Source organism: Corythoichthys intestinalis, chromosome 20 (genome assembly GCF_030265065.1).
Source record: "Corythoichthys intestinalis isolate RoL2023-P3 chromosome 20, ASM3026506v1, whole genome shotgun sequence".
NCBI classification, from domain to species: domain Eukaryota; kingdom Metazoa; phylum Chordata; class Actinopteri; order Syngnathiformes; family Syngnathidae; genus Corythoichthys; species Corythoichthys intestinalis.
In genome coordinates, this window is record NC_080414.1 from 20,407,127 (window position 1) to 20,418,445 (window position 11,319).

Here is an 11,319-nt window from a genome sequence, read left to right on the forward strand (position 1 = left end):
TATTTGGTAACACTTTATTTGACAGTAGCGCCATAAGACTGTCATTAGACAATCATAATAATGACATGACACTGTCGTGAGCAATAATGAATGCTTATACCAGATGTCATTTAGCGTTATCGGGCAAATTATCTCACTTTTGAATGGATGCAAAAGATTTGAGCTGGACATAAGTGTAGTTAGTGACATAATTTGCCGGAATACACTTAATGACATCTGTCATAAGCATTTAGTTATGCCCAATATAGTGTCATGTCATAATTATGACGGTCTTATGACAGTGTTATGACGCCGCTGTCAAATAAAGTGTTACCTATTAACGCCCCAAAAAAATCAACAAATAAGCCACACTGAGCTATAAGCCGCAGGATTCAAAATGAAGGAAAAAAAGTAGCGGCTTACAGTTCGAAAATTATGGTGGTCATTTTCCCGTTAATTTTCCATTAAGGTTTTTTTTTTTTTTTTAATTTGTAGCAAATTGTGTGACAATTTACAGTACATTTCAGCGATAATTTTCCCTCAAACTGAACCATGTTTTTGTAAGCATTTTATGTGACCTTGAATGAAATTGGAAGTTGTACAGTATTCGGGAAAAACTAAAAAGTCAGTAGTTTGCACTACACTTGGAACAAACCTGTGTGTTTATGTGAAGTATCTAGTAAATGAAATGTCATAAATTCTTAATCTTATCTTTTTTAAGTAATTAAAAATCCAACATGACCTGTTAATAGTCCTTTAATTAAAGTAGCAGAACACCCACTAATAAAACATTGAATCCATTTACTGTTATAAAAACTCTATAGTATAGGTCTAAGCTAAAATTGGCAGACATTCTTTTTGTTTATATGTATGTCAAAAAAAAATCCTACATTTATTTATTATGTAAAGATCTACAAAATTTTTAATTTACAATATTAACTCACGTCAAACATCTTTTTTTGTTTTCTATTGAGCTTGGCAGATTTCAGGAGCAACTTCAATTTTTCAGCCATTATTCAGCTTATCTTTCTTTTTAGATTTTTTCTTTGTTGCCTTATTGTTTTGGCTGAGGTCGAGGTTAGACAGACGTCAGTATCAGTGGGTGCATTATCCAACTGTCTTCAGTATTAGTGTATTTTTATCCATTTAAAATAATTTAAAATGTTAATTTGATTATTTTCACATCATTATTGTTATTATCATTATTTCATTCGTTTTATTTAGAAAGTTCGATCCCCACCCCTCACAGTTCGAATGGATTTGATGTCACCCTGACCCGTGCTACCTGTTTTTATTTGCACTGTATTCATTTACTTTGGGGATACTTTGTTCTCTACTATCAGCATAGCAGTTTGTATCACTTAAACGTGAGTGGTGTTATCAGCAAGGAGTCATATATGCATCAATCAAACAACAAAAAGCTAAGAACACAAGTACCCAATCCAAACTACACTACCAACTCGACTACTGTACATATTAAAAACTGTGGTGGATTGTGCAATCTTCTGAGTTGCCACTGGATTAACTATGCTGACCGACACGCCGTACCTAGCTGCGCCTCGAAGCAAGCATCATGTGAGGTTCCATGTCTGGAGCATCGTGCTGGCCTTTATTGCCCAACTGACTTGTGACATTCTCTCTTTTTTTACGTTGGATGAAACTGTGCCAAATGGTGAGTTACATCTCGATTATGATTTACTGACACAATCAGACGGATAAAAAAATAGCGTGTTGTTGATTTCAGAACTATCTATCCACTTTCTACAGTGCTTGTCTTCAATAGGGATATGGCTGAGCTAAAACATATCTCAGCTTACCTTTAAACAAAAAAAGTGATAGAGCCTTGACTGTTCATACAAATGTTTTCATTTTGAGTGTTTAAAAATGAACTAATTCTTTTATGTGTCAGCAATAATCATAACAGATAATAGTTGACATTAGGGATGGGAACCTACCTCATGATCCGATACGATTTGCGATTCAAGGCTTATAATAATGATTATTATTATATCACATAAGGGGTATAAAAAAATACCAATATAATGGTTCAGAAAATCATCCTATAACTATTAAAGAGAGAAACATGCAATTTTCTTCCCTCTGCTATGAGTGTATCAGTAGTTTATCACTCGTAGGCGTCCCATCCATTTGAACTGGGAGGGGTAATTCTGAGGTCATCTGGTTCGGATGCCTTGAAAAACAAAAAATGAATGAAATGAACAAGAATCCTACAAAGAATTTCATAATGGGTCAAAATTAGTTTTCGAACAGCTCATGTGACTAGCACATTAAAGACAGTCCTTCGCTTTGTACAGCCAAAACTACACCTGAGGAGGCAAGATGGATATTTAGAATTTCTTTCAAAAGCTTCCAACAACAACTGAGCTTGAACCGAGGCTTGAACACGAACAGGGTCAAGATTTATATATACTGTTTACAGTATAGGCCAAAAGTTTGGACACACCTAATTCAATGCTATACAAATGATGGTCCCGACCCGATTGAAAAGGCGAGAAATTCCACTTATTTACCCTGATAAGGCATACGTGTGAAATGAAAACCTTTTCAGGTGGACACACCTCATTCAATGCAATACAAATGATGGTCTCAACCCCATTGAAAGGCAACTAATTCCACTTATTAATCCTGATAAGGCAAAACCTGTGAAGTGAAAACCTTTTCAAGTGTCTGCATCTTGAAGCTCACTAAGAGTGCCAAATGTGTGCAAAAAAGTAATAAGAGCAAAGGGTGGATACTTTGAAAAAAGTAATATAAAACCTGTTTTCAGTTTACACTTATGAAGACATACTCTTTAAAAAAAATTAAAATTAAATTAAAAATTAAAATCACATTGTATGATTTTTAAAAATAATTTATTTGTAATTTATTGGGGTCGTAGGTATTTGTATCCTTGAGAATCAGCAATAATTATGACACTCAAAGAGCTGTCAGTCTACCTTAAAAAAAGTTCACCTTTACCCCATGAGTAAACACCCACCCTTGACCCGTTTGAGCTCAATATTGTCACCCGTGCACCCCAAAGTCAGTAATAATCGAACTGCTACCATTGGCAAGACCAGAGAGCTTTCTAAAGACACCAGAGAAAAAATTGTTGAGCTCCACAAAGCTGGAAAAGGCTACGGAACGATTGGAAAGCAGCTGGGTGAGAATAGATCAACAGTTGTAGCAATCATTAGAAAATAGAAAAGGCTAAACATGACTGATAATTTACCTCGGACTGGGGCTCCATGTAAAATCTCTCCCTGTGGGGCATCACTCGTGATGAAAAAACTGAGGGCTCAGCCGAGAACTACACAGCAGGAGCTGGTCAATGACCTGAAGAGAGCTGGATGCACAGTTTCAAATGCTACCGTCATGAGAACACTACGGCCCAATGGTTTAAAATCATGCATTGCTCAGAAGGTTCCCCTGTTGAATCCAGTACATGCGTAGGCTTGTCTGAGGTTTGCCAGGGACTATCTGAATGATGCCGAGGGGTCATGGGAGAAACTCATATGGTCAGATGAGACCAAAGTAGAACTTTTTGGTGCAAACTTACTCGGCTTATGTGGAGGAAAAAGATGGATGAGTACAATCCCAAGAACACCATTCCCACTGTGAAGTATGGGAGTGGAATCCTCATGCTTTGGGGCTGCTTTTTGGCAAAGAGGATAGGACGACTGTACTGTATAAAGCAGAGGATGAATGGTAAAATGTATCGTCAGATTTTTAGCCACAACCTCCTTCCTTCAGTCAGAGACTTGAAGATGAGTCGTGGCTGGATCTTCCAACATGACAATGATCTGAAGCACGCAGTCAAGCTGACCAAAGAGTGGCGTAAAAAGCATATCAAGGTTCTGGAGTGGCCTAGCCAGTCTCCAGACCTCAATCCAATAGAAAATCTTAGGATGGAGCTGAAACTTTGTGTTTCTCAACGCCAGCCCCGAAACCTGACAGATCTAGGGAAGATTTGTGTGGAGGAATGGGCCAAAATTCCTGTTTCCATAAATGAAACCCTGGTAAAAAAAACTACAGAAAGCGTCTGACCTCTGTAATTGCCAACAAATCTGCACTAAATATTAGCACTGATTTTCTCAGGGGTATAAATACTTAGGAACCCCAGAAAATTATAAAGAAATTATTGACAATTTTTTAAAGATTATGTCTATAAATGGAAATGCATCTAATATGGAAATTTCAGACTTCTACCTATTTTCTAAGTGGTCGAACTTGCAAAATCACAAGGGGTACAAACACTTCTGCTCCTCCCTGAATACAGTGATACCTCAGCTCACGAACGCTTAAGCTCACAAACTTTTCGCCTCAAGAACATTAAAGTCTCTGCTGACGAACTAGTTTTCGGCGGACGAAACAAACCACGCGGTCGAACAGCGCCACGGTGGCGGCCACGAGAAGCTGACGCACGCTCACGGCGTCCCAGTTCGTCCCCTCCCTTTCGTTGAGTGCGGACGTGGTTTGTGTTTGATAGACATTTTGGACCATATTGAGTGTACTTTTGCTATTATGGGACCGAAAAAGACCCCACCACAGGCTAGTGTTAAGCCTAAGAAGACAAAGAAAATTACGATCGAGCAGAAGAAATAAATAATAAATAAAACGACTTTATTACACAGTACAGTTTATTTCTTTAATTACAATACAATAGCACATTTATTATACATAAAATAAGGTATATTTTTGTGTAGTTTTAAGGCTTATTTAGTAGAAAATTATGTTTTATGGGGACCTGGGAATGGATTATTCTCATTTTAATGGTTTCTTATGGGAAATAAATGTTCGGAAGACGAACTTTTCGCCTTACACACACTTTCTGGGAACCAATTATGTTCGTGAGCTGAGGTATCACTGTATAGATATATACTCTATATTGTAAATTCATTTTATTGCCGACTCAGGGTCATCAACATGTTTTGCCCCCCCCCCCCAAAGTCAATGTCATGGTTACAAACTATAAAATGTTCGTAAAGCCTGGTGACAATCTGTAGAATTCCAAGCTGTCTCGTTACCTGAAGGCTTAGATTCGAGTTATGCCGCACTGTGGTGTAATTCCAAGTGGTTCCTTGAGTTCAATGTGAAGTTTTTAGTAGTCGACGGTGTGTTTGAGCCAGCGCAAAGTTTGCAACCCACGGATATATTTTTGTCATCTTTACAAGACAAAAATGTGAAGTCATGGCTGTATTTCCAGTGAACAAATGCAGCCGTTTGAGGTATCTCTCCTGCCTCTTTCATTGTTCGCGTCCTGATGAGGTAGCTAGGCTATGTGTTGTTTTGGCCGCAGACTCGCAGCGCTCACACAGCATGGTAATTCACGTGACCAGTTTTTTTTTCTTGTCCTCCGATGAGAAAAAGTGACATGTGATGTTACTCCCAAACTCAAGAGCAACATTTTCTATTCAAAATGTTCTTCGTACATGACACCAGTATTCTTCTTTCTACATACATTATGAGGCAATAACAAAATAGTAACGCACAGACATTAAGGAAACTAACTTTAATCAGATTACTGGTTTGGAAAAATGAACACGTTAGATTGCTCGTTACTGAAAGAAAGTAATCAGATTACACAAACTTGTTAGTGACAACACTCGTCCCATATGTGAAGGAGAATCAGAAATATCTTTGTTGGCCAACGATGTCAAAAACACAGAGAACTAATCTTTTCAGATCCGTCCCGTCCAAGCAACATTAAAAAAAGATAATTACACATAGAAGTTAAGACACAGCGAAGAGCCTGCTGGGTCGCTATCAACTATCGTTACAAGCATCCTGACTCGTTAGGTAGGAAAAAGGAAAACAAAAGTGCAGATGAAGGGAAAAAATACAACTCACAAACAAATGAGATTAGAAAGAAAAAAATTAGCACAGGAGCAACAGAATAAGAAATTACAAAAAAATAACGGCAAAGTGGAAGGAAATTGGGACGAAGGAGTTATCACAGCACAAAACAAAGAAATGAACATACAGTCATTTCAAAGACAGTGCGCTAATGAAAATAACAATTATTTTGGGGTCAAGCCAACTCTGTAATTTTCTGTCTGCCTTAAGTCACTGTCGCTCGGGCACCAATTGCTCAAATCCGGTGGCCCATTTCTATTGAGCGGAGCTGAACACTTATCCAAGTTTTGGTTTGTTTTCTAGCTCTGTTTCAGACTTCCATCAACAACGTGACAGATTCCTTCCCTCTAGAAGTGACTATGGACACCTGGTTGAATGATGTCTGGTTCATTTTAGGGATTTTGAGTAATTGGTGGCTTACAGTGGCTTGCTACAGTCTTTACAAGAGGTAACAACAAAGTTCAGTTAAAGCCGCACTGGACGAAAGATTACGTAGGGTGATGTGATTCCTTTGCACAGAGGCAAACGTGATCCCTGCAACCCAGAAATACTTCCACCGCTCTTTTACCTAACTTGGATCGTGGTGTGCTGCGCCGGGCTTGGCAGCTCACTTCTCTGGGACAGGCGGTGAGTTGAGATAATCACATATATTCGGTGCAGGCTAGAAACCTCACGTTTGCCATTTGCAGCCTTGTCCTCGGAGCGGTGATTCTATCATGGATTCAAACGCTACTCAGTTTCGGGATGCTCGTCGTGTCCTACCGCAACCTGTACCGGTTCAAAACCTGGCTGTTCCACAACGACCCCGAAAAGATCGGCTGGATTCGCTTCTGGGTGAGCCTACAGACAAGCATACATTCATTTCCATTCTGTTCTCCGTTGCTACGAAAAAGCAGTAGCTAACCAAAAAGTCCCTTAGTTGAATCAAAGTGGGAGTCATACCACATGCCATAAGCCAGTTCCCCAGGGGTGTCACTAGACTTCACCTTGCGACCAGCAGTGTTGTCACAGATTACTTGAAAAAGTAATTTAATAACTGATTACGCCTCAAAAAATTAATCTAGTTACTTTACTGATTACATTTTTACCAAAGAAATTAAGTTACTTTAAAAGAAATTTATCGGTTACTTTTTACCAATTGTTCTCCCTTTGCTGCCTCAACTTAAGAATCACAATAGAAAAATGTCATCACATGCACGTGTAATTGACTTTCCGATAATTGAATTTAAAGAGGAAGATCAGAATTTTTGACATTAGTTTGACATGAGTTAGCCGGGGTTTAATTAGTCGATGGACTTGATTTCAACCACCATTGAGTCGCGCTAGCTTATCCACTCAGGAGCCCTTTAACCAACAAATAACTGACAAACTGCATGGAGTTTGTTGAAATCAACTCCTCCTACTAATTAAATCCCCGCTAACTCGAAGATTAAACCTAATGTCAAAAATTCTGAACAACGGGTTAGGGTTTAGGGGTTAGGGTTAACAGCATATCAGCGGCATGTAAAACAATGCAAATTGACTGCACAATAATCAACAACACAAAGATGAATAGCGTACCGCACGAATGCTATTTTTAGACTGCTGCATGACGTCACATTATGATATGTAGATTTAAAACTCCAAAGTATTGTAATGTCAGAGATGCAGTGCTGGGAGCATGTCATGAGGGCACTGGCTCTGGACACTTTGGAAGCACCAAGACCCTGCGGCAACTGCGCCAAGGATTCTACTGGGGGCAGCATCGACGGGACATGAAGGACTTCTGTCGGCATTGTGATGAATGTGTGGAGTTCAAAGGACCCCTGGATCAGTCACATGCCCCTATTCAGCAGCAAGGGGTGGGGGCATCCATGGAGCAAGAGGCTGTGGATGTAATGGGGCCCTTTCCTGTGACGGAGAGAGGGAATAAGTATGTGCTGTGAGCCATGGACTACTTCACAAAATGGCCGGAGGCTTATGCGTTGCCAGATAAGGAGGCAGAGACGGTGGCAGATACTCTGCTGAAGGGAATGTTCAGTTGGTTTGGGGCTAAGGAAACTCTGCACAGTGACCAGGGCAGACATTTTGAGGTTTTTGCTTCCCTGTGCAAATGACTGAACATGCAAAAGACACGGACCACACCCTTGCACCTCAGAGCGATGGATTAGTTGAAGGATTTAACCGCACCATGCAGCAGCAGCTTGCCATCCTCACCGCCAACCACCAGAGTGACTGGAATCGTCATATTCCCCTGGTTTTGATGGCCTACCGATCAGTGGTGCAGAGTTCAACAAATTACACCCCTGCACTGCTGATGCTGGGCCGGGAGATCCGGACTCCTGCAGAGTTGGCGTTTGACAGACCACCAGACCGCCTGGTAGATCCACCAGGACTGGAATATGCCCGAAAACTTCAAGATCGGTTGGAGGCGACGCACGAGTTTGCACGAGACCAGCTGGAGAAGGCTGGTATGAGACAAAAAAGGAACTATGATGTGCGGGGCAAGGGACATGACTTCCAATCTGGAGAACTAGTGTGAACTTATGCGCCCAAGAGGAAGAAAGTTGGACAGTCACTGGGATGGACCTTGTAGGGTGTTAGAAAAGGTTGGGGAGGTCGTTTACAGGGCTGCGGTTCCCCGTTTAGCACCATACAGGGGCAACAGTATTCCCCCTTTTGAGTTGGGACTTAATGCTCCAGCGGCTCAGGAATGTGTTGAGGTTCCAAGTTATGTGGACACACCTGTTGTTCCTGTTCCACCACAAGTGCCACTGGGCGATGGACAAATTGATATGCGAGGCGGCAGATGAGAAGACCATTGTGGTTCGAGGATTTTGTTGTTGACTTCTTTGTAATGGGGGGGGGGGGGGGGGGGGGCAGTGTAATGTCCGCAACTAAGCGTGGTCCCTTTAGGAGACGCTGGGACTGTAGACCTGACGTAGTAGTGAGCGAGGCGGAGAACGGCGAGACAGCGAAAGTTAGCGGTCGCATGTTACGGCGTTTCACTGTTATTTTGTTATTTGTTCTTTTATTGTTGCCGCAATAAAGTGGGGAAAGCCATCATCAACTCCTCACCTTCTTCCCCCATCCGGGGCTATTACAGTATTATTATTATTTATTTTTTTTTACCAGTGAAATTTATACTGGGGCAGGTGAAATATTGAAATATGTCTGGCGACACACATGCAGTTCCCAAATCTTAGTGATTTAACGCATGGCATTCTTTTAGACCTTGACATGCAGACTGAACAGCTGTAACTGTTTACAACTGTTTCTGATCAAAAGTGCAACACCAATCGAGCCTTGGCTCATAGGCGAAATAAAGTTCAAAGTTGTACACAATTGACCTGTTCAGACACTTATCATATAATCTAAAAATGAGATATGACGCCCTCTAGATGCAATGTGTGCATTTTATCACTTTTTTTTTTTTTTTTTTTCGAAATGATTTGTGGAAAAAACCGCAGAACTCAGAAATTTTCATTGAAAGGTTTGCCTCCTGAAATTTTATGACCCGTCATAAGAATTGCACAAACCGGAGAGATATACCACAGTGTTGCTTTTTAGGGCAGAGTTCACAATATAATAGAAACTGCTTATGCAGTAAAATAAAGGTCAGGGTGGTGGCGCCAATGTTCCATAAATGACATAGATAAGTCAGAGGCCCATAAGGGATGGATCTTTTTAGAAGGCTTACGAAATGCTCAAGAATGACAGTCAAAAACCTAATTCTTGATATTTGTGTTACAGATAGGAACACGAGTTATTGGTCAACACAAACCTCAGGAGAGTATATGTGGCAATCAAACAGACAAAATCCTGAATTTTTATTATCTCCTACAGGCACAAAACGGGTTGGGCCTTTTCTTTGGGTGGAGCTTCTTGAACTCCCTGCTACACCTCGGTATCGCACTCAAGTATAACGCAGGTGTGGAGGACCATTATGTCAGCACCATTATTCTCACCATTGTCCTTGTGTGCAGTCTGGTTTGGTAAGGACCTAGTTGAGTTTCTTCACCTGACACAATTACTGCTATTGATTGGGGTGCTTTTGCTTCCCTTCAGGTGCTTCTTGCAGAGCTTTTTGCTCAGAGATTATATGCGTTACAACTGCACTACTTACATTATCCTCATTTTGGGGATGGCGGCAATATTCTCTAGAGGCTACGGGCACTACGGCTTTTCCACAAACATGATATACTGTGGTAAGTGCTATCCTGCTGAAAGTATTAGGTACTACGGAGTCTTCAAAGTAGAACATAACACACCGGTCGACTTCATTGCTCTATTTGTTATGATTTAAAGACATTCTTTTATGTCACATTGCTAACTCATTGGCTGACACTGATGATCCAATTATCCACAGGGGGCCTCTTTCTCCTGTTGATTGCAATGAGCGTCGCCCAGATCATCACACTTTGTATGTGCCCGGACAAGGCTAGCGGGCCCGTTGCTATGGACACACATGGGGTGTCTGGGGTTTCTGGGACGGTGTTTGATGCGGAACAACACCAACAAAATAAAATGTAAAATATTTGTATGAACGGTATGGAGACCCCTGTTTATTAAGTTTTTTTTTTTAACATTCTGTAAAACTGTCATGATAACGTTAATGTTTCATTTAGGAGCTGATATCTGGTTTCAACAGGTGTAGCATTATCAGTCAACTCATTTCAACCTTTCTATGCAATTATGCAATACATATTAACCACCAAAAGGTGGCAGCATAACTTCACATTACAATGACAAGATGAAATGTTTAGGATTTACCACCAAGTGTCACTATAACCTAAGACCTTGCAAGTCAACGATGCTTTATCATTTTGTTTTTTGAAATAGCAGACAATATTGTGTGTGTATTAGGGGTGTAACTGTACACAAAAATCTCGGTTCGGTACGTACCTCGGTTTTGAGGTCACGGTTCCGGTTATTTTCGGTACAGTAAGAAAACAAAATGCAAAATTTAATGTGCTAGTTGTTTATTACACCCTTTTGTGTTTTCAACAATACAAAGCTAGAACTCTGCTAAAAAAGTAGCGTGTATTTAAAGATAATAATCTAACAACAATTTGCCTTTCAGACCCCGCGTATTGGTCAGCTTTCTTTCTGAAAGAAGGAAGATAAAAAAAGTCCTGTGCTAAAGAGAAAAGCAATCCAGTGACAAAGATTTTAACATGTATTTTACAAATGAAATGCCTCAATGATTTTTTTCCCCTTATGAACGGTTTTTAAAAGCTTTATTGGTGGATTTTGTCAAGTTAAAGCGCCACACAGAAATTAATAAATTTAATTGCGTAAGCAAGATCTGTATATTTTTATTATTCTTATTATTTAAATACAGGTGTTTTAGCTCATTTCAATTTATTCTATTTAAATGGGCTATTATTTATTTTACTATGTGTTTGTATTTTACAAATGTGATGTAGTATTCATTTATATTGTAAATTTTATGTTGTATAACTTTAGTTCCTATGTGAATAATAGTTCCTACTTGTTTTGTTG

The 11,319-nt window shown here is 40.0% G+C and overlaps 1 protein-coding gene across 1 annotated transcript; it reads left to right on the top strand.

Moving 5' to 3' along the window:
• The first annotated feature begins 1,506 nt into the window (after nucleotides 1-1,506).
• LOC130909035 (uncharacterized) lies at nucleotides 1,507-11,030 on the top strand. The gene is made up of 7 exons (XM_057825085.1): nucleotides 1,507-1,651; nucleotides 6,139-6,283; nucleotides 6,355-6,462; nucleotides 6,525-6,669; nucleotides 9,661-9,809; nucleotides 9,883-10,022; nucleotides 10,184-11,030. Exons 1-7 carry the CDS (start codon nucleotides 1,507-1,509, stop codon nucleotides 10,345-10,347), a joined length of 996 nt encoding a protein of 331 aa, XP_057681068.1. The 3' UTR covers nucleotides 10,348-11,030.
• Nucleotides 11,031-11,319: the final 289 nt, after the last annotated feature.